The 24161-nt window shown below is 47.7% G+C and overlaps 1 protein-coding gene across 2 annotated transcripts in view; it reads left to right on the top strand.

Moving 5' to 3' along the window:
• Positions 1 to 24161, top strand: part of AP3M1 (adaptor related protein complex 3 subunit mu 1) — a 213408-nt gene that overhangs the window by 82125 nt on the left and 107122 nt on the right. For both annotated transcript variants that reach the window (XM_069610961.1, XM_069610962.1), the window contains exon 6: positions 4036 to 4169. In XM_069610961.1, the coding sequence (XP_069467062.1) occupies positions 4036 to 4169 (134 nt within the window). The remainder of the gene's footprint in view (positions 1 to 4035; positions 4170 to 24161) is intronic.

Here is a 24161-nt window from a genome sequence, read left to right as displayed (position 1 = left end):
CTTTGGAGCTTAATGAGACAGGGATGTCGAATAGGAGAAGGTTGTGGTCTGTCCATGGGAGGCTGTATTGGAGGTGATGTCTACGTTACAGTTATGGTCTATGATCCAATCTAGGATGCGTCCTTTTGCATGAGTAGGCGCTATGATCTTCTGGGAGAAACCTAGGTCTTGAAGGTCTTTGGTTAGGGAGGTAGCAGTTTTATCCTTGGGGTCGTTGAATCCTAAGTTAAGGTCACCTGTGAGTAGTGATTTAGTGGATTTTTTAAGGATGTTGCCTAGGAGGTGGTTGACTTTATCTATGAAGTTGGTGGTTGAGCCGGGTGGGCGGTATAAGGTATGAATATTTATTGTGCTGTTTGGAGAGAGTGCTAATTTAACTGATAGAATGTCTATATTTTCTTCCTCCTGGTGAGGTACGATTCTGATAGTGTATCTTTGTGAATAATGGCTACCCCCCCTCCTGTTTTGGCTATCCTGTCATGTCTAAGGATCGCATATCCTAGTGGTAGGGCTAGTGTGATGGCTGGGCCGGAAGCTTCGTTGAGCCAGGTCTCGGTGATAGCGAGTATGTCTAGATTTTGGGTAGTTATACCTTGTACCAGTGTGCCCCTTGTCCTTCTAAAGCAAGTTTCTCTGAAAAGAATACTTGTCAGATTGCATCTGGGCTGTGATTAATTAAGCTTTGATTGATTAAGCTTGACATAAAAACTTTAACTAAAAATGAAGGTTGGGAAAAGGCCTCACTTGCCCTATGCTCAGGTGGGATTCCCCTAACTAAAGGAAACTAATGACAGTCAGTGTCAGTAAGTCTGAAACAAATGTCTTTGTGTCCAAAACCTATACTCAATCAATATTGTGGCATCTAGCACACCCTATGGTATGAAAATGATGTTAGTACAATAATAACGTAACTAACCTTAGATAGTTTGTGGTTAATCAAGGTGCAGAGGAGAATGGCCCTTCCTGGCACATGGACAGATATAAATACGTGGAAACAAGTAAGTTCCCAAGATCGGGAACGCCCGTCCTCTGCACACTATTTTGGGCTGGTCGCCAAATATTTATTATATGTATTTAAACAGAAGTTTAAGTGAACACATTCAACAAACATCATTATACATGTTTAGAGGTAGTTTTCTGTTATCTAGATATCAAAATATTCCAAATGAAAATTCAGACTGTTATCACTTTAATTATAACAAAACCTAAAAAGGGGGAAAATGTCCCAATGCGTTTCGAGACTCAGGGGAATTTTCTTTCATATCCTCTACAAATAATTCAAAAAACATCAGTTTGAGTAGTAATCCAAATACCCAATGCAACAAACATTATTATCATGTGTCATTTACACATCTATCACAGTAAATACCTTGTTGAAGTGCTTTCTGTAGGGACCAAATGATCTCGCTGTTTACATGGTAGCTTTTATTTTACAGACACAATCCTATTGATAAGTAGTTTAAAGTAACTATACTGTTTCTGTTGTACTTCACTCCCAAGAAGTGATGGTCATTTTGTATTGGAGTCTCACCTGCCTGTATCTCGGTTATCGTGTGTCCAACTATGTCCTTTGTGGTTATGTAAAATAGGAAAGTAGAAAAGAGGCTCACTCAATGTTCTGCGCTATCTGCTTCTGTCCATCTTTCTATGTAACTATGCCCCTCTTCTATAGGGAACCAGTGATCCCTCACCCTCCTGAACGGTTAATTCTGTCTGTTGGCGGGTTAGGGGGAACTCCCCAGTAGTCCTTATATTACGCAACACTTCTATAAGCAACGATACCCCAATTGCGGCTGTTACGCTATTGTGGAAACAGTCTATATAACTCGCATAATTATTTGGACTCACCCACTCGATAGAAATTCCTTAGGAAAATACAGGATGTAACAGAAAGTGGAAGTGTTTTCGGAAGTGCCGCTGCGCTCATTCTGTCAAATTATGGGGAAAACATATATCTGAGTCAGGGGACAGTCAAGTCATCCCAATTGAGCTCCACTACCCACCTAAAGCAAGTGGAAGTGCCAGTTTATATGGAAAAAGATTTTATCTGTACACAGGATGGATGCCTTGTGCCTTCCAGAAGCGTTAGTCAACAAGATATGTATTTTTCAATAAAGTAGAATGGCGATAGGTATGATATGAAATTACATTTATAACGCGCCTATACACAAGCCAAGGCGCAACGAGGCAAGAGAGGGGAACAGAGGGAAAACAGACAACGATCTAACTAGGCCAGGTGGCATTGAGATAGTGCAAGGGGAGGGCGGGAGGGGAACGGTGTGAGGGGAAAATGGGAGGGGAAGTGCAGTACATAGGATAAACAGTAAATAAATAAATAAAAACAATAAATAGGAACAATAAATAAGAGGTGCAGCCAGCTGGTGGCAGGTGCAAGGGTAAGTGCAGACATCGAGTGTCAAGTGCTGGTAAGGGGCTGTAGGGATACAGAACAGCCCTAGAGTGCAAAGGTTACCAGGGGGGCAGTGCAGGTGTGCAACTGGCGGGTAGGGGACCTGGGCCCAAGAACGGAGAGTAGTCAGGTGACAAGTGAAGTTTCAGTTTCAGCCGGGAGTTCAGCAGGGGAGAGGAGGAGAGAAAGCAGAAGCAAAGAGGAAGGTCTTGAGGTGCTTCCAGAACTGCAGATGGTTCTCCTCAATTTTCAGAGAGGCATGGAGGCTGTTCTAGAGGGAGGCCCCAGCTGAAGTACGAGATCTACCACAAACTTGTTTCTCAGGCACTAAACCGCTGATCCACCATTTCCAGGGCCTCCTTTTCACCCAGGCAGACTTGCCGTTCTTCTCACTGTCTGGTTTCCACTTTCCGTGGCTTTCCGGAGACCCGTCTCTGCTCACGGTCTGCGGTAAGCTCCGGTAAACTGCAGTCAGCGGTCCTGCACCTGTGAGAATCCGGGAGCCTCTCCAACACTCCTGGTACCTTCGCTCCGTGACGCACTGCTTTTCAGCTCTGCCTCAAACTGGCAACGAGCCCCTCTCGCTCGCTGCACTGGATCACGCTCCTGATACCTTGGAACGTCTCAGGGAAGATGCTGTCTCGCTGCCACAACTCCTGCTTTGGGACTCTCCTTCACGCTTCCCGCGCCTCTCGCCAAACCTCTCAGCTGATTCTGTTTTTAAGTTCCCAGCTTCATTATGTGTCCAACAACTAGACCACTCATGTTTCGTCTTCCAGTCTATCTTCTGTGTTGATGGTGGCCTCCTCGTTTCGGTCCCTAAGTGGTGTGTTGGAAGAGGGTAAATGGGAAATGGATTGTTAATACCCTACAAAGGCCTGGGGGATATTTGACTGCTTACAAAAGCGAAATGGGGGATACTGCATCTCTCCCAAGGGTCTCTCATCCCCAATCCCCAAGTCTCCTCCACCCAGGTGATCCTCCCTCACAAATCCACAGACAGGGTCAGGATCCGAAATTGACCGCCTTTCCCTAGCCACCTGGGAGGAAGATATGTTGTGGAAAGAAGTGAGGATGCCCTCAAATTCCTCACAGCAGGCAGAATCACTGGGTTTGCTCTTAGACACACCTCTGAGGGCCACAAACAGCCAGGGCTCATCCACAATCCATACTGGGGCACAGAAACACAATGGCAGCAAGAGTTGTGCAATTAAATGTAAAGTTTGTGCTGACTGCTAACACAAAAAGTGGTCCAGCTCACTCATGACTCCATCTTAAGTGAGGCAAAATATCTTTGATCGCCTAATTGTGTGCTTGTTCATTTACAAATAGGTGAGGGGCAGCTATATGCTACATTTCATTCTCTATACTTTCCTTGTAGTGATATAATTTACTTTGAATATTTGTTTGCATGGACACTTACTGCATGTATAAAAAGGGCCTTTTGAGGTCTGATAAATGTCCTTATATCAAAGTAATACACAATGATCAACATGGGCCTGCTAGCAAGACCCACTTTTACTGGATCGCTATCCCTTCAGCAAGATTTGACTGTCAATTACTTAACTGTTGCTGGATGGCAGTGCGACTACAACAAGATTTCATAATTGTGTCATCTCTTGCAGAATCCACGACTCCTAGATGATGTCAGCTTCCACCCCTGTGTCCGATTTAAGCGCTGGGAGTCTGAGCGAGTGCTCTCTTTCATCCCCCCAGATGGGAACTTCCGGTTAATGTCATACCGTGTCAGCGCTCAAAAGTAAGTTAACGGAGCATGCTGTTGCAACACTAGGCATATGTGTGATTTTGAGCTTGAGTGGCATGCTAGGGAATTTTGCAAAAGTCCATCACAGGTAGTACTTTAGAAAACACACACTTGGGACACAGGGTTCCATCTCTCAGTTCTGAACCAGACAATTATGTTGGTAGCCATGGCTGAGCAGCCATGCTTATCTTAGGAGGTAGAAAGGGCTGTAGGTGGTACAAAGAACTTGTGGTAGGCCAAAGAAACACTAAGATATAGACACTTAATGGTTTACATTTTATATATACACTTAAGGTAAGTGATTATTTAGCAAGGTACGCATTATAACACATAAGTAAATTTAGAAAAAACAATGGATTATTCACAAAGTAAATCACTTTTGTTATACTTTTGGAATAGCAGAATGCAGTTCAAAGGTAAGTAAACCTTTTTGCAATAACTTTTCAGAATACCCGTTTCGGGTAAAATAAATGAAACAATAGCAACACAAAGAAAGTAAACACTTTGCAATAGTTTCACAGAGGCTTAACACTTTATAAGTCCACTCCTATCTAGTTAGGAGTGTCTGAGTCAGATTGGAGGGTAAAACAGGTAGGGACAAGCTCTAGAAAGTTCAACGGTTCCAGAAGAAATCTTCTGTAGCAAGGACATAGCAATCTTTGTTGGAAAAAAAGGTTGGGGACTTCATAGAAAGCTCCCTGAAGGCACACAGGTATGAGGCCTGGGTGAACATGCTTGGGCGAACTCCCAAATACACAAATCAGCACTCAAGCAACACAGGAGCAGCAAAGTAACTCTAGGGAAGTTCTCATTAACTTATAAGTGAAGAAGAGGTTGCAGCAGACCCGGTCACTGAATTCCTGGTCAGACAGATGAAAGCAGGGACACTGGCGTGGATCTCGCAGCAGCAGTCAAGTGAAGAGGCTCTCCGCAATGGATATTTCTCTGTTCTGTGATTTTGGTGCCTTTTGTGAAGCACCAGTGAAGAAAGATTACTGCCAGGTAGATTTGTCTTGATTGATCGGTCCAGCACTCTGGCACGGGTCTTTTAAGGAGTGGATTTTTGCCTCTGGAGGTCCGGAAGGAGTCCAACAAAGTTTCGGGAGGATTCAATTTTCGGAAGATGATGCCCTGCACAGTGACCAAAGGTCCCAGGGCATTGGCTTTTTGCAGCCCATGAATGTCACAGCCCTTCGTCAGATGACTCAACATGCAGGTTGTCCCAAGACTGATTGGTCCCACCAGACTCGGAGAGAGACGTCCTCTTCGGAGTACTCCTGATGCTTGGAAGGAGGGGGTCGCACAGCAGCAGTTATACAGAATGGATCTCTGGTCATCTGGAAGTGGCTGCAGGCTTCTCTTCTTCCTCGTCGTGTATTCAGTTCCAGTTGTCAGCTTGTCTTCAGCCTCAGGATCCAAGACTTTTATCCAGGAACCCAGCTAATCGGCACCCATGCACAATTTAAAATCTGGGTGATGACTGTTGGAACTGGATCCAGGCAGGCACACCAGAAGATAAATAACTGCAGAGTTTTGGATTCGTTCCCTGTCCTCACAGACATGCTGGAGCCATGGCAGGCTTCAAAAGGGATTCCCACGGAAGACAAAAGTCAAACTACGGCCTCCCCCACCCAGCGCGGCAGAAGGCAGACCAAGAAAGGACAAGCAAAAGAGGGTGAAAAAAGAACACAGCCACCATTTTGGATCAATGGTGACCCTTCTGCAAAAAATGCACAAAAGTAGGTAGGATACAAAACCACTGCCACTAGCCATGCAGATGTCCCTGTCACTGTAACCAAATGTTTACAGGAGCAGGGAGAAAGGGGATAAAGTGTAACCCCTCAGCACTCCACATAAGGTGGGTGTGTGCTGATCTTGCAATATAAAAGTTAGGAAGGATACTAAATATCCACCTGCCCTTGGGAACATGGGTTCTCACAAGGAAAATAACAGAATCTAAAAAGGGAAGCCCAAGGGGCTCACAGCCACACTGCACGGAGAGTGCTGTGTGTAGTGAAATTCAATGACAGATACCATAGAACTTGGAGGAAAGTATTTCTACAAGAGGATTACAAAAAGAAATAAAAAGTATCCCAAAAGGTAAAAGAATAAGTGAGTGTGGAAAAAGTTTCCAACTCACGGGATCAGGCCAAACATCCGTAAATCCAGCGAAAAGTGCTGAGGGACAAAACATGTGGAAGAGATTATGTATAAACATGAAAATCTACCCTAACAATGAGTTATGCCTTATTTTAAAAAAATCCCTGCGTGTAGGGTTTATCATTATAAAGGGCATTTGCTTGCTGGCTTCAAGCCCACAAGTCTCCTTGGGGGGAAGGAGGGTTGGGGGAAGGAAGGGAGGTTGGTGGGGGGCAGGGGGTGTCCCAAAAGAATGTGCACCAGCACCTGAGCATCATTCAAAGTCCAATAAACTGTCGGTGTATAAAAAGGCACTGACCACAAGTATCCTTTTTACCATCATGTATTGAGAATGAAGGCCGTTGCAAGAATTGTGACATATGTTGTGTGGATTTCCCAAAAATGTGAATCCAAATCCTTTACTGCTAATAAGTTGGCATTTGAGTCTAAACGCCCTCATTTATGACCTATAAAAGCATGATTCTGCAGGAATTGTGCAGTTGTGGAAGCACACTATTAATGTTACACTTGAAAAACCCTGAAAAGCTATGGTCATATTTTCTTGTTGAACTGTGGATTGTAGCTGGGATTCCAGGCCATTACTCTCTTCAAGAAATATCTTCAAACATACAATCATGGGCTATTATAAAGAGGAAGAATCCAAAGCTTCTGTGTTCTGTTTCCTTTATGTTATGTTCCTGTGCCGCCGTTGTGGAGGACTGTTCCTAGTATGTACTGTGACAAATCTGAGAATTTCGTCAGTTCTCCACTAGGGGGAGAAGTTTCCCATTGGGCCAGAGCGGTGCATCCGCAGTACAATAGTCCCGCCGGGGGTGGTGCACCGAGGAAGGATTACATGGGGAAGGAACCCCCCCCCACCCCCATGGGATTTCGGACGACCATCACCCCTCTTTAATACCTTCAACCCCTTCTTTACCTCTAAATACTCCCTCCCCCTCCCTGGATAGAACTGATATATTTTGTTGTCTACTCAGTCCACCTAACCTATATGACAACACTAAAAAGCCAGAAAATACAAGGTATCATGTATATAGCTTTAAGGCTCTGTGAGGGTGTAGGAGTAAGAGTCGGACGCAAGGGTGGTGTGTTGATTGGCAAAGACTTCAGTAACAAAACACATTTTTCAGGGAAATCCTAGCTATCCCTATCTCCATGATGGGCTTCCCTGTCTCAAGAAAAGTAGCTAATGAAACTGCCTGTCAGAACGTCCCAAAGTAAAGTACAACGTCCTGTGCCCAAATCCTAACCTATTCCCCGTAAACTAAACTTAATGAGTTGAAAAGGGAAAATGTCTCTTGGTTGGACCCTCATGCCCTTGCTTTGTAGTTCCCCATTAAAGTTGACAAAATAGTGCTCCAAACAAATAAAGTTCACAAAGTTCAAAATGGTTGTTTCCCTGTCTCTTGACATTGCTCTCTTTTATTGTTTGAAAATGAATGGGTCCCAGACTCTGTTGAGGCAACTGGGCTTCACAGTGCTGTGACTAATAGGAGCAGCCTGGATACTCTTTTCCAAGCTGTGTTGAGGATCCCAGACCCTTGCGAGCAGACCTGGCTTACAGGTACTATGACGAAGAAGAGGAGGAAGGGATTTGGATCTCCCCCTACTTTGCAACTGGTCCGAGACCCTGCTTTCTGTACCCACTTGGTCCACTCTCCTGCCAAATGGGGTACTCAATACATTTAATCTCACAGTTCTCTTTATCAGCTTTCACCCCGACCCACAGCCTTGGTTTACTCTCCTGCCAAGTTCTATGTGTCTAACTCTTGTATACAATGTTCGTATTCCTCTTTACTGCTGTTCGGGACGTATCTCCCCAGTGTGGGTCCCAGACCCCGTTCACCTTGTTACTTTGTCTTGGCGAATATTCACGTAGGCCAGTCTGTACTTTTCTTAATATTTCTTGCACCCTCTGGGTCTCCACAACCCTGGGCATAGCTACCCTAGTACCTGCAGTTTCTTTCCTGTTGCCATTAGGTTGTTCGTGGGTCTCCCAGGGTCTTCTGCTGCTTCTCTGGCTCCCTGGATCCTTCTCCGATCTCCCACAGGTCTCTCCAGCAGTGCTAAAGTGGTTTCTCTGCGCTCCACCACCCCAAGTTACCAGCGCAAGTCTTTCCATTTCTTCGGTAAGCTTACTGCTTTGCGTGGTTCTCATGGATGTGCTTCTCTCCCTGACACCATCTGATTCTCTGGTCTGACTTCTGCGTGTAGTCTGCCGAGCTCTCGGTCCGGAACGAGATGACGCCATTGTTCTCTTCCCTCACCCGTTTTGAGCGACAGGTGGCGAATCGGATCGCTCGAGTGACTAGTGTTTGCCTTGGTTTGCATCATTGTTCTCCATTGAACATGGCCTCTTCCCTGTCCCACTATTGCTATCATGCACCTTCTAGATCTTTTCCTTCCCAGTGGTCCCTACTTGGGATGGATAGCAAAATTACATGGGGTACCCGATTGAGTGGTGGGGAAGGTTGAAAAGGAGAGGTGGGAGGGTCAAAGGTGTAACGCGTTCTCCTGGGATCGTCACTGCTCTCAATGGGGTTTTCCTTTCCCATGAGGTCCTCCCTCTGAGTGCTACCCCATGGAGGACTCTCGGGTAGCGGCCTAACCTCCTTGGCTTCATCGAAAGGGGCTCTTCCATCAAAAGCAGTGACTATCTCTCGGGATTCGTCACAGCTTTACTGCGACGAAGAAGAGGGACCCGAGTCCAAGGATCACGTTTGAGAAGCAAATTGAGAGCGGTCTAGTTTCCTGATGCCAGCGATTTCCCCAAAGCACTACATACCATCCCACGTGGGAGTTTCGAAGGAGAAGCTCAAGCTCAATCTCGCATGCAAAGAGGAGCAACGGGAGCCATGCACGGGAGCAACTGACGCGAGCCACACAGGAAGCTCGAACATGAGGAAAGAGAACCTGAGCGTGGTCGGGTAGGAGAAGACTAATCTGGTTGCTGCAAAGTGAATCCTCTCTGCCTCTCAGGGCCCGGCGAAGCGGGAAAGAGAAAGACCACTCAGCTGAGAAAAGTAATTGGACTGCAGAGCCGCTGCAGACCCTCCAGAACCCGAATGCTACCGGAGCCTTCAGAAGGGACACAGCATCCTGGGAACCCCTGGTACCTCCGAGAAGGAAGCAATCGGGTACCTGGTTTCCCCAGGAGCTGGTAGAGGTCCAGGGGAGCAACGGGTGAGCTCAGGAACTGGAAATAGAGGGTTTGGGACGCTGAAGCAAGTGAGAGAGTTGTATACTTGGCAGGAGAGCCAACCATGCAGATACAACGCAACAGTGAGAGTCTGGGGCCCACACACACATGAGAAACCAAAGTTTAAAGCAAACGGGGTCTGGGACCCTGTGAGAGAAAGACTATGAGAATCCACTGGCTCCGCAGGAGAGGGAACCCAGCCACTTTTACAAGTCTGGGACCTGCACACATATGAGAAACTTGGAAAAAGAGGGTCAAGAACCCTGTAACTGATAAAAGGAATCCTACACCTGCTAGTGGAGCTTGCCAAGATGGTAGGATATAAGAACTGTGAAGACCAGGATTAGTTCTTCATGGAGTATCCCGTAACGTAAGATATCAAGAAGACTAGGGGAAAGGAGCAGGACTCTAGCATTGGGATCTTGTTTTTGGAACATTATTTTGCATCACTTAATTTCCAGAGAAACCGGGACTTTTTCTGTTAATTGAAAACACCAAGAACACTATTTACTTTGAGAAACGATCATCCTTGCACAGTTATCTTAGATTATTAGTATAAGGGACAGAAGTAGGTTTTGAACATGGCAGTGACAGACTTAGTTTAACACCCTCTTAGCTTTAGGGATAGAGAGACCTTGTTCCAACCCTTTCTTATTTAATAAAAGTATTTACCCAAAAACATGCCACCATTTTGTCCGAGCCATACTTCTGCATCCTTACCAGTACCCTAGGCAAGATGCACAAGAATCAAAGATTTCAACTTGTAGCCCCTTTTCTTGAAAATGTTAAGTTGGCAGTAAACCTTATTAAAGAGTTCTTTGGGGACAAGGGGGTGAAGCTGGTGGCCAAGATGGCTGCCTTAGCCCGAGCTCTCTGAAGCTTTTTGCCCTGTCTGTAATTGTAATTATTTATTTGTAAAGCGCTTATACACAAGTGAAGTGCTTCAAGGTGGGAAGGGAATACAGTAGTCATTCTTAGACCTTGAAGATTCCTAATGATCTAACAACAATAGCTAGCATACTAGGTCATAGGCATATCTACTAGTAAGTGCTTGACAAAAAAGGAGAACAAAGGGGCGGGGGGCGCAGAGGGGAAGGAGCATACAGATCCAAAACTACAGTACTGTCCTGGCGACATTTCAGACTGCTTGGTAGTCGGTCATCCAATGCACCTATGTATGAGAATTTCAAGCATGACCAAGCTAGGGAGGGGAGACAGAGGAAGGACCGTACAGACAGACTTACAAGGCCAAGAACATTCAAGGTTAAGGTTGTGCAAGTACACAGAGCAGGAAGTGAGGGTAGTGGGACAGGGCACCCAGTCCAGCAGGGGCCTGAGTTAAGTGCAGAGTGGTTGCCCCTCTAATGAAGCATAGTGCAGTAGTGCCAAGCAGAGGCCCGGAGGCAAGTGCAGGATTGGCGGGGGAGCCATGACCTGTGGGGCTCTGGAGATGCTCCAGGTGACCAGTCAGCTAGCTGTGCAGGTTGGGGAAGAGAAGTAAGGAGGGAAAGAAGCGAAGAGAAGAGGTAGGTCTTGAGGAATTGAACTTAATCCTTGCAGCCACAGGGATCCAGTGGAGTGATTTCAGCGCCGGAGAGATGCAGTCCCTGGGCTTGAGGCCAAGGATAAGTCTTGCGGTTTTCTGTTCTGGGTAAGTTGAAGCGGTCGGAGAGTAGAAGTAGGAAGATTGAGAAAGAGACTGTCACAATAGTCCAGTCTGGAGAGAACCAGGGCTCTGGAGACAGTGAGCCTCTGGGGGAAAGTGAGAAAAGGAAGAAAACCTCTGAGTAGGTGCAGCTGGTAGTGGGACTTTTTGGACATGTCCGAGATGAGAGAAGGAGAGAGTAGAATCTAAGATGACCCCCAGACTTTTTCCTCACTGGTGAGTGGGGGCGCAGGACCAAGGGAGGCTGGCCAGAGTGAGTGTGTGAAAGTGGGAGCAGGGTCCCCAATGAGGACGATCTCCGTCTTGCTGGCAGTAAGGCAGAGATTGTATGCAGCACACCAGGACTGAATTACAGTCCGTCAGGAATGAGCGGGGAAGAGGCAGAGGGTAGCCTGAAATCTTCAGTGGGCATGTGTGTCTGGATCTCCATGAAGCATACTGTTAGGTGTGGTAAATGAAGAGGAAGAGGCCATGGTTGTGCCATTGAGACAGGCCAAAACCACTGACAAGCCTTCAATTGTGCTGTCCCCCTACATTAAAAGCTTTCAAGATGGGCGATGGGGGTTCGGGGGGAGGCATTCCGTTGCACTGGGAGAGTTGTCTATACATTTGAGTGCAGTGCTGCTCACTTTGTGCACGAGTTGTGACAATTGAAGCACTGGACCTGAGGAGAAGGTGTGCTGGCGACTTAACCAGTGCTGCTGGATTTGATCTGCACACAATTTTTGCGGCGCTACGGAAATTAAAGAAAACCAGAAGGGAGGTTTCATGAAGCTTACGGAGTCACATTCAACTAGCGTTGCTGGCGTCAATGCCTGTGGTAATAAAGAAGAGGAAGTGGTGCATGGAGTGTTCCCAATATGAAACAGTACTTTGTGAATTGTTTAAGAAGCAAAAGCTGACCATTTGAAGAAGACCTATTGGAAAGAGTGCCATATACAACAAGAATAAGGATAAAGGTTATAGGCAATAAGTACTTTTTATGGAGCAATAGCCTCAGTGTTTGGCTTCTGCCTGGCCCAACACTTAGATTTTCTCTCCAACCAGCAGGTTTTTGAAGTTTGTCAAACTGTGTACTCCTTGCCAATTAAGTTTTTAAATAAGTGTGTCAAGGTTTAGAGAAAAGTTATTTAAGTTATGGATTTCTTCGCCAACAAAGGTTTTAAAGAAAAGTTTTTCAAAGTAAATCACTTCCTGGCAATACAATCTTCAGCCTCTCTGCAGGTTCTGTATTCCAAAGGTTCTCAGCCTTTATATATTTAACATGGTTTCTTTTCTCTCAATAAAGGCCAGGTATGCTTTACACAACTCCACCATTTCCCACTTGGTGTTTGAATGTCTCCTGGCCTTCTTTTCAACCAATTGAACCCTCCAGGTTCTCTCTTCCCTATTTGGATATTTATATTTCTGGTTTCTTGGACTCCCCAAACGCCTTGGGCCTCTATCAGGCTTGTTTTAGCAGGCTTTCGATACAGTGTCTGCCCATTCTGGTTTTCCAAGCTCCCATAACCCCTGTGGCTTCTCTAGCCTTGAGCGTCGATGTCCTTCAGATTCCCAGGGATCTCCAAAGCTCCCTGGCCCTCTGATAGGCGTGCTTTGTCTCGATTCAGGATTCTATGCTTCATTTAACCGTTGTGGCTCTCGCAGCCTCGATCCTCACTGTTTGCCCTTCTCCACAGCTCTACCTTTTCAAGAGTGTTAGCTTCCCTTCTGCTGCTCAGCTCTGCATCTAATACACTTCTCGTGCAGAGCTCAGAGATTTTCTCTGGCCACTTCAGTCTGGTCTTGGGTACGGTTACCTGCCCCGGGCCCACCACAGCCTCTGTGTGCTCATGCCACCAGACAAGACAGTTGCTTTACTGTCCCTGACTCCTTCTTGACCCAGACCTCGTTGCCCGTTAGGACGCCAGCCTTCCAGCATCTTGGCGAGCGTCTCGTTCGCTCTGCACGCTACGGCTGGCCCTGCGGTCTAGCATGGCTCGGTCCCACCATGACGTCTTCCTGTCACTCGCCCCTGCGTAGGATTCTCTTCCTTCATTCCACATTCCTCATGATTTTATGTACGTCATCAGAAATAAAAGGGTGTGTCATTCTTTTTGGACTGTGGAGTTCAGGCGAGGTCCAGCGTTACCTGAAGCCAAAGTGATTAAAGAAATGCCAGTATTCAGTGGATTCAAAACAGAAGTAACAGACTTTTTAATGCTCACATAGGAGGCTAATGTATGCTAGAATGGGAGTTCCTTATCGGAATAGGAGTCCTTGTCCCCAAGAGGGGAGTCGCTCCCAGTGAGGTTTGTAAAGAACTCCTGGTGGCAAGTTTAAAAAAAAATAAAACTATGACGGTCACGAACATGGACCAAAGTTACAGGTCACATATCACATGCTTTGGTTTCCATAGAAATACAGTTTTACATTTTCATTCATACCTGGCTCATAGATCAGGTTCATCAGGGGGTGTCTAGGACACCTTGTGTTGTTCGGCCTAGGATCTAATAGGATTAGAATGGGCCCATATGTCTTTGGGTCTGTTTGTGGGAGACACAAGAGTGATAAAGCCCTCCTCACACTCATGTGTATATGGGTCAGGTCCTTAAGCCATGATTGTGTGGTGGGAGCAGTCTTAGCTTTCCAACATCTCAGGATGTTTTGTTTTGCTACTGCGCAGACCACATTGAATAGCCTTCGACTCCTGATGATTACCTTCCCAATATTGCTGAGCAGATATTTTAGTGGTCTGGGAAGGATGGGGATATCCAGTATATCGCTCAGAGTGTTCGCCACCTTTGCCCATTACTCGCAAATAGGTAGGATTTGCCGTATACATATAGAATGAGTCAGCCTCAGCAGTATGGTAAAGTGTAGATGATTTAGGACCTTGAATTGAATCGGCCTTAAATTTGCATTGAAGGACACTGTTTTGGTGGGTTGGCAGTATCGGGTCCATTGTGTATCATCCAGCATCATGCCCAGGTCTCTTTCCCATAATGCCTTCATGTTATTACGTGTAGGTCTGTACGGTTCTATATAATGAAGAAATTGCACAGGCGATCCTGGTTGTTGTCATAGTGGCCAGAAGGAATGGATGTGCTAACGGTTCAGAGGGGAAGGAGGGCCACAGGTGGCCGAATGCGGCTCTCATGCAGTGGTACTGCAATGCCTTGATGGGACCATGTCCCATCTTGGCCAGAAAGTCAGCCAGCGACACACTTGTCCCATTGAGGAACATGTCTCCAAGTATGAGTCGTCCTTGGGAATCGCATGCTCTACATAATGCTTTGTCATACGAGGGGGAAATACTGGGGTAATGCCATAGGGGGGGGATGTGCTGCTATAAGGGATAGTGATGACGACCCTTTTGAAGATTCTGGACCAGGCCTTTACTGTACCACCCACAGGGTCAATGGATGTGGTGTCACTATAGAACATTGCAAATATAACTGATCAGAGGTCGGTGGGGGAGGCTGCATATTTTTCAACACGGAGGTGAGCGTGGTTCTCTGTATCAGCAAACCAGTATCTCGCAAATTGGGCTTGTGCCGAATTGTAATAGAGCTTGAAATCTGGTACAGTGAGACCTCCCGGTATCGTATTGTTTTGACAATTTCACCCAAATCATTGCGAATGCTGACACCATTGATCAGAGTTTGGCAAAGAAGGCCCTCTCCGGCCATATCGGTATGTTACTAAATAAATAGGCACCACAATCATTTTCAGTAATGCTATGCGGCCGTAGGTCGACACCGGTAGGTTGTTCCACAGTTTGAGTTTGGTCTCCAATTGTATTATGTACGGTTCATAATTACCTGAATAGAGGGTTTGGCAGTCCGTAGCTACTACCACCCCAAGATATCAGGCCGAACTTGGAGACCAGCGGAATCCCATTATTGACCCCTTATTAGCCTATCCCTGTGTACGTGGTATAATCTCAGACTTAATGGGGTTAATCTTGAATCCAGAGCACCTGGAGAATTTGTTTGCCCTTCATGATAGGGGCCAGGTTGATCTTGGGGTCCCTGATGTATAACAGGGTATCATCAGCGTATAATGATGAGTTCGGGAGGACCCTCTATCCGTACTCCTCAGTTGTAGTGTTTTTGACGTATCATTGCCACCATGAATTCAATGGTGAGGGCAACAATGAGAAGAGGTAGGGGGCATCCCGGTCGTGTGCCCCTGCGAAGAGGGAACTTGGTCGAAAGAGTATGATTTTGTTCTGACCATTGGGCAAGGGTCCTTGTTCAGCAATTGAATATAGCTCAAGAATTGGGGTCCGAACCCAAACCGACCTATGACAGCAAACATGTACTCCCAGGACAACAAATCAATGTTAAGTTGTGCGTCATGTAACTTGGACGTACCTCTGCTTCCAGACGATGTCCGTGTTGGGGAAGCCAGGCTGCAGTTCAGGGAAACCAGTAGTAGAGATGATGGCACAAGGAAGTAGCCTGAATCCAGTCCTGAGGGCACAGGAATGGACGGGGACCACCCCCCGACGCCACGGACCTTCTCCCTGTGGTAGATTGATGTCCGGAAGAAGCAAACACAGGCAGGACTGGCTGAAAGATGATATGGAAGTCCAAAGAGATGTGATGCTCTGGTTGTGGACCCCAGGAGGAGCTCTCTGTATATCACAGTGAAGGACTTGACGCACACACAGTTCCAAAAGGATTCCGAAGGACAGTCTAAATGCTGGCTGAAGAATGCTGGATAGCTAGAGAAACGGAAGAGTCCAGGCGTAGACGAGTCCAAGTGAAGCTGAGGCTCCGTAGGGGCAAGCAAGCAGGCTGGAACCCCAGCAAGGCAGCGAGACAGGGATTCCAAGAAGGAGAACCCAAGGACCCTCAGGGAAACCCAGGAGGAGGAGAAGGACCCAGGGAGAAGGGAGACCAGGCAGGGGAGAAGGGAGACTAGGCAGGGGAGCAGGGAGACCAGGCAGGGGAGCTCCCCACTAGAGACTGGAACCAGGCAGAGTGGGGAACAGGAAACCCAGACCCAGCAACTAAAAGGCAAAAAGTAGTACGGGAACAGGATCCAAACTGGAGCCAGAAGTAGGGCGGCGAAACAACGGTGGGTCAGGAACGAACCGCGTTAAGACGCGATTCGTTCCCGCACCCGACCGCTATTTACAGCCGCGGCATGAAGCCGAGGCTTGGAGCGCGGATGGTCCCACGCATGCACCGCGGTCCTGCCGGGGCGAGAACGAGGCTTGGAACACAAGCCATCGGTCGCCTTGGTCCGCAGCACACGCGTGCGCACGTAAACGGAACCAGGCAGCAGGCTCGGACGTCGGGGAATCCCCCTCCTGATGATCCGATACCTGGAATAGAGCTGCCAAGGGAAGTGGCGACCCGCAGCCTTCCAGGTATGTGTCCTAACAATCAAGCGCTTTCTCAGTGTCAAGTGAGGCTGCAATCACTTTGGCCTTGGGATCCAGTTGGGAGATTATTGTGAATAGCCTGCGCAAATTCATGGAGGTGGATCTAGCCAGGATAAATCCTGATTGGTCGGGATGTAACACCTGATTCATATGGGGCATTAACCGGTTTGCTACGACCTTGGCAAAAATGTTTGTGTCTGAATTAATATGGTAGAGCGGGCAATAGGCTGAAGCCTCTTGTGGGGACTTGTTAGGTTTGCGCAAGACTGAGATGACTTCCTCTCTTAGTGATGGGGGGAGCGTTCCAGCAACGGTGGCCTCTTCCCATAATGCTAACAATTTGAGGGCAAGTTCTGGTAAGTAACATTTGTAGAAGTCAACTGAAAGGCCATCCGGTCCGGGGGCCTTTCTTGTTGCAAGGTCCTTTATCGCTTGCCTCATCTCTTCAGTGGTAAGGGGGGATTCCAGTGCAACCCTGGACTCGGGAGAGAGCCTGGGGAGGAGGACCAAATCAACATATCGGGTGAGATTGCTTTCTGCAGCAGAGTCAGCATTATCACACAGTGACAAGTAAAATTCCTTGAACACTCCATTGATCACTTTCTCCCCCACACGTTAGCCCGTCCCGCCCACACATACCAGTTATTGGTTGCGTATAGCTTTCGGATTTAACCAGTCTGGCAAGAGATCTGCTGGCTTTGTTCCCTTCCCCCGTATCTCTTGGCCCTGGCAGGGGTGGTAATGTACAGGACCTTGTGGTCTGCCAGTCTGTGGAATTTGTCTAATTGGGCATGGAGAGAAGCTAAAGTCGTCTCACTAGTTGTTAATGCATGTGTTCTCCAATATCTGTAGTTGGGTCTCGGTCTGCTGTAATTCTAAACGTATGAACCGTAGAGAACCGTGCGCTAGCGACAAAATCTGGCCCCGCAACCAGACCTTAAAGTATTCCCATACCGTGGCCATGGACCCCTCCGAACCTTCGCTAAGAACAAAGTATTCCTTAAGATCCACTCTCAATGGGTCAAGTATTGTGGTATTGTGCAGCACAGCAGGGCGCATCCTCCACAGTCGGGCTGCAGTCTTGTCGTGTCAGTTGGATCTCCAGTAATACCGAGGAATGGTGCGAGAAAAGATGGAGCAGTCCGTTGTGAGCGGGACAGTCTGGCGAGTATAGCCAGTAGTCTATGCGTGAGCCAGAGTCGTGGACCAAGGAGTAGAAGGTATATTCCTCTGTCCTGGGATGCCTCTCCGTCCAGGCATCGATGAGGGGTAAATAATGAATGCACTGAAGGATAGTATGTGCTGCCCTGGTGTGCGTACAGGGACCCTAGAGGTTCTGTACATCTGTGGGTTGGGTATGTTGCCGAAGTCCCCATCCCAGAGCACCCTACTGTTGTCTAGTGGGGATATTAGTTGGACTATCTTGAGGTAAAAGTCTGCGTCAGCAGTGCTCGGGCCATATGTGTTGATTAGGATGATGGAATGTCCCTGCATGGTCCCCCAGATAATCACATACCTCCCCAATGGATCAACCTTTTGACTTTAGTTATCTGGAAACCCAGGGCATGATGAATAAGGGTGACAACCCCCTTGATTGTGATGAGTAGTCCGTACCCAGTCTCTGCGGGCCCCAGCTATGCGCAAATGAATACACCACTTTATATAGGGCGTTGGTTTCCTGTAGCATCAGGATCTGTATATTGTGACTTTTAGCATAGGCTTGTATTTTCTGTGCTTTGGTTGGGTTGCAGAGTCCCCGTACGGTCCATGTAAGTAGTCTAATCAGGGGAGCAGGGGGATCGGGCCCAGTCATTACTCCCTGTGAGTCCTATTATGTGGAGTAGATCTATTAAAGCGCCAATGAAGAGTAGACACCCATGTCTGACCATTGTATTTTTTTAATTTTCAAATCCCCAACTCCCACCCCCCATCCTCATCGTCGCCCAAACATGACAGTGTATACCCCTTCTTAAACAACCCAATCTTAAGCAGTGGAAGGCAATGTGCAACCCCGACCAGGAGAATCAAACGGTAAACTGGTTCGATCCACACTGTAAAGTTTGCTCTAACTCGGAGGACCTTCTCAAGATTTGATTGACAAGGCTGTCGTACGGTGGACGTCAAAAACAAGTAAGTGGTCATTGTCAATGTCAGTCATTGCGGGGAGTAATCGGGATATTCTGTTCATTGTAAACTGCAGCGTCTTCCGGGGATTTGAAAAAGTGGGCTCTGCCTGCATGTTGTACCCTCAGCTTGACTGGAAACAACATGGTGCATCGAGTTTTCCTCTCTGGTCGAAATTGCTTCTGGCAGCCTGTACGCCAGTGAAGAAGTCCAGGTATACATGAATTCTGGCCGAATCGTATTTCAAGGTGCCTTTTTCATGTGCCAGTCGAAGGATTTGGTCCCGGTAATTGAGTAAACTGGGCAATGATTGTGTGCGGTGGGGCCCCCGGGTTGGGCGGCAGGGCCCCCAGCTTAGGCGGCGGGGCCAGGGATCTGTGCGCTCTTTTCACAAGGAATTGGCCCGAAAATTGTGCGTCCCGGAATATTGCTTGCAATGCTTCCTCCATGAATGCTTCCATTGGGACTTTGAGGGTTCTCTCAGCCATGCCCACTACTCTAACATTGTTATGGCGGGATCGTGACTCCAAGTCTTCGCACTTTGCACGGATCGCCTTTAGATCCTTTTTAATATCTTCAATGTCTTTGCTGTGCGTAGTGAACTGTATCTTCGAGTTCCCCCCACCTGGGTTTCTGCTATAGTGATCTGGCCACTTTCCTTCTGCAGATCTGACCTCCGTGAGGATATGGTGGTGTCTATATCGTCCAGTATGGTGTTCACTGCCGCAAACCGAGCCTGCATTGCCTCATGTAGGCATCCATGACTACCTCAGTGGCCTGGGAACAAGCAGAGTGCTAGTCAGTACGTGGCATGTTGGTGAATGTGTCCATGGGGATCTTTTTTCTATCCTTCGGGCTTCCGCAGGTCATATTTTGGCAATGGGGTATACCTTCGATGTTTTATAGCACTTTTCCACCGCAGGAGCTGTGCACCTTCCGGTGGTAGGTTTTGACTTCACCTCGTGTGTATAGTGCACTTTCAGCTGTGGCGAATTCTCACTTTCTACTACTGGGTAATATCCTGGTCTCGTTTATGTGACGCTTTCCCAGGTATAGAGTGCTCACTGCCTGGTGCTAGTGGTCTCGCCTCGTGTGTTGCAGTGCTGTTTTGGGTCCCCACAGTGAGGCCTTCCTTATACGGGGTGGGTTCCAGGCCCGTATGTCTGCAGCCGGGGACGGGCAGCGGAGCACGCTACAAGCATTTCAGGCTTGCTCTCCTAGTGATGTATGGCAAGGAAGGGAGGCCACGTATCTTCTTCACGATTCCCCCAGCCTGCGGATGTTATAGCGTCTCCCTGGCCGTCTGACGCAGGATGGTGGAAATGGTGGTTGGCACGACCGTAGCAGCTGCTCTCATGACCCAGGGGGCCCCCGTGGAGTTGCGTATCAAGTGCGATGCAGCCGACAGTGTCCCCCGTGCCCTCAGTCCCGGCACTCCGCCGCCCAGGGTTTACAGCTTGCCATAGGCGGGCGGCCGCTGCGTGGGAAACAGCACAGCAACGATTTCTCTGTGTTCCGGGCCATGGTGCGCTTCCATAGTTGGAACAATAACTGTTGTGGTGTTCCGACGTCTTCCGGCGGCAATATCAGTTTTATGGCCCTTCTACTCGCAGGATTGGATCAACAGGATCTGATTAAGTGCGGAGCTCAACAGTTACGCTGCCATTTTCATTGGCGCACAACAGTGCCCCCTATGGTGGCAACAGTTGAGACCGAGACAAGTGACCACAGTTCAAGGGTGTTTATTAAACTGTATAGGTAGGTTGGAAAAACTCCTAATCTAAATCTAAGATGGGAGCAAGCTACGACCATCAAATAATAAGGCAGTCCTAGTGGCGTCTTGCCAAATAAAATGGCCTATACTAAAAAAAACGATTGCCAATCCTTACAGCTAAATACAAAAGGTGTGTGGGATAGGGTTCATAAGAAAGAAAAGTGTTGAGTTCAAGGACGAGACCTATAAAGCGGCCTTATATGCACACGACATGCTGTTGACCTTGACCCACCCGGAAACCTCTCTGAGCCCTGTGGGAGGAACTAGACAACTTCAAAGCAGCATCAGGATTCACCATCAACCTCGCGAAATAAATCTACAGCCATGGGTATCAACATCCCGCTGGCGGTCAGCTTCCTGATCCCATGGGCAAAAACTCACCTTGATTATCTGGCCATCTGGCTTCCTAGAACCATAGTGCGGGCATATTAGGTGAACCTCCCGGCCTTATTTAAAGAACTACAGCCAGATCTCTCCTGCTGGCAAAAACGAGAAATATCCTGGACTGGGAGGATCACGGCAGTAAAAATGAATCTGGTACCTAGACTGCTATACCATTGCCAGACCCTCCCAGTTCCCATTCCGAAAAAAGATGGGCAGAAACTGCAAGCAAACATCTTGAAGTTTGTCTGGGGTGGGAAAAAGCCACTCATTACCAGAAGAGTCATGCTCCGAATCCCTGGAATCGGAAGCCTGGGGATCCCGGATGTGGACAGGTACTGCCTGGCTGCCCAACTCTCAGCAGCATTCACATGGCAATCAGGCACCACCAGACCCTGTTGGCTGAAGCTGGAGGAAGTCTGGAGCAGCTACCCAGTGGAGTCCCTTCCGCACATCGCCTGGCCCAGGAATCCCACAAATGCTGGACCCCTGTTGGCGACCAGAACCACAGTGGAGAGTTGCAAGATGGCAGCCCGTAGGTGGAGCTTCCGGAGCATGGTGGGCCCGCTGTCACCCCGGTTTTGGGGCCATACGACTTCGCCAGGTGGAGGACAGGTGGGCTGAAGCGCATTGCAGACTTCGTCACAGACAGCACCTTGCTTACTTTCGAGGGTTGTCCCAGACAGCGAACATTTACGTTACTCCCAGCTGCGTCACTGGTTGTCCCATGACTCAATCAGGACACATGGAGGCCGAGACTTAATGGCATTACAATGAACCCTGACGGCAACCCCGCCCAGGGGGAACATTTCAACCTTATACAGGCTGTCGGACAGAGGCGCCCCTCACCTAGAGGAGCCCCACATGGAGCGATGGGAGCGAGACCTAGGTCGAGAACTAGATGAGGCGAGCTGGTACTGAATCGCTCTGCTGGAGGGGCTGCACTGACACTGGATCTCTATTCCACCTCCTGTGGACATGCCCGAAAGCAACCCAGTTCCGGTAAGAGGTCCTGGAGCAGATTAAACCAATCACTGGTTTTTCGATCCCGTGGGAACCTGCCATAATCTTGTTGGGCGACACTGGCAAGGACCAAGTCCCATTGACGGGGTGCCTTGAGGCCCTCTGCACGGATCTGAGTGCAAACACCCAAAGTGCCCAGCTATTCCCATGTGGTGGACCAAGTGCTGGGACATTGCAGCTGCTGAAAAGATTATTGCCCTTTGTTTTGGGAATGGAAGCAAGTTTGACAGCATTTGGGCTCCTTTTCTAGATTCCCCAGAGTGGCCTGGCAGCCACCGTTTTTCTGCTGGATGGCGAAATACGACTGATCTGAATCATGCTCCTGCCAACTGCTCCTGGGAGGCCCTTGCACGATCACCCTTAGCTGAAACAATTCGGGGCCCGAGGTCCCCATCCTCCATCTGACATTGAACTGGAAGTGCCCGACCCACCGCGGACCCTAGAGACAGCTCCCGATGTTCCTGGTCTTGAACTGAAGCTGCCACCTTGCCGGAAATCCCCTGAGACACACCCCCCCCGCCCATGATTTTGTTGAACTCTCTTGAGGTTATGTTTGGTTATTGACTGTTGTTTTCTTTCTTTGACTGCATTATGACTTGAATAATGTATACAGCATTTATATGTCAGTAAATTCTCAATAAAAAGTCTTGTTGAAAAAAAAAAAGAAAGAATGAAGTGTTCACAAAATGATAAATCAGGATGTGGTAGCTGGGGTCTCCCTTCTCCACAGCACAATCTTAAGCTTTCCCAGCACCAGACTACAGTTTCTTTCTCAGGATCTTTGGTGGTTAGGTCTCTCTTATACAAAAAAAGTCTCTTGCCTTCGAGGACCTGGTGTGTTTAAAAAAAGTAAACTTTCTCTATGTATGTTGGGTGATGACTTTTCACCCCTGGATCCCCCTCTTGAGGGTTCAGACCCTTCTCGAATGTTGCCTAAAAGAGCAGACAGGCAAACTAAGATCATTGAGAAAACACCATTAAAACCTAAATTGAATCTAATTTTGAAGGTCAACAGAAAATTATATTCCAATACCCTTGTCCCTGGTGCAAACATATCAACTTTCCTGAAGCAAAAAGAGAGAGATGAGTCATGGGCGTGGCTCCCAGCCACCTTGGCAGCAAAGAAGAGAAACTAGCAAATAACATCAGAGCAATCTCCCATATGAAAAAACACACTTGTCTCATGGAATACAAGGGTTTTGGTCATCTCACCTGCGATGAGGCTCTACCATGGAGTGATCTGGATCTAATCTGCCTTCAGGAAACTTGGTTACTAGAAGAACCAATCTTGGAAGGTTTTATGGTCCTGGACAACCCTGCCCTGAAAGGCCCCGCGGGTAGACCAGGAGCGTGCCTCCTGACTTTAATTAACACAAGAGCGGGCTATGGCATGAAAGAACACCACACCCCTATTCCGTATTTACAGTCGACCTTTCTCAGCAAAACTCATCAGGCCAACAAAAGCCTGCTTTATCAGAGTCATGTATTGTTAATAAACACCTATTGGAATGACTCGGACGTTAGCCCGGAAGTGATGATAGACCAAATAGCTAAAGGTATGTATAGGGGTAATCAGGATGACAACTTAGTAACATTGCTATGTGGCGACCTAAACGTGTTTTACGCGGCTATGATCACTGAAACTAGGAAAACGGATGGAAGAAATTAAACCATACTAAAAGGGAAAATACGCCAGTGGCATGATTTCGTCAAGTGTCGCGATCTACATATGAGACACGACTTTGAACAAGATGCAATAAGCCACATCACCTGGAAAAGAGAAGAGGCCTCTTCAGTTATAGATTACATATTTGTACCCAGAGAGCTTATTCCGCAGATAAGATCGCTGGTGTTTAAACAACAAGCACAAACTACTCCAAAGAGATGGAGAAGATATGATGGAAGCTATAAAGGGAAAATCCACAGCCCAGATGTGGTTCCTTAAAAATGCCCTTAATGGACCCCAACAGCACTTGCATTCTTCGAGGGGTCTTGGAAGCTGCATGGCGGGCCTTTTACTTGATGCTATTTACAGACCCCAATCAGGTTACACCAGTTGTAAACAAGCGGCCGGACCTATGGCTCCTACCATATGATCAAGATGATCTGATCTACATGATAAAATGTCTCAATCCATCGAGAGCACCAAGCCCGGAGGGGATTTCGATTGACATGCTCAAAGCCCACCCTGAACTTTGCGCTAAATTCTTGGACCTGATTCTCCAGAACATTCTCACTAGGAAACAAACCCCAAGTCCTGGAAATCCGCCCATGTCATCCCTATA

Source organism: Ambystoma mexicanum, chromosome 8 (assembly GCF_040938575.1).
Source record: "Ambystoma mexicanum isolate Mex_15411 chromosome 8, UKY_AmexF1_1, whole genome shotgun sequence".
Classification (NCBI taxonomy): Eukaryota; Metazoa; Chordata; class Amphibia; order Caudata; family Ambystomatidae; genus Ambystoma; species Ambystoma mexicanum.
Note: the sequence above shows the minus strand (reverse complement) of the source record. Positions and strands in the feature narration are given on the sequence as shown.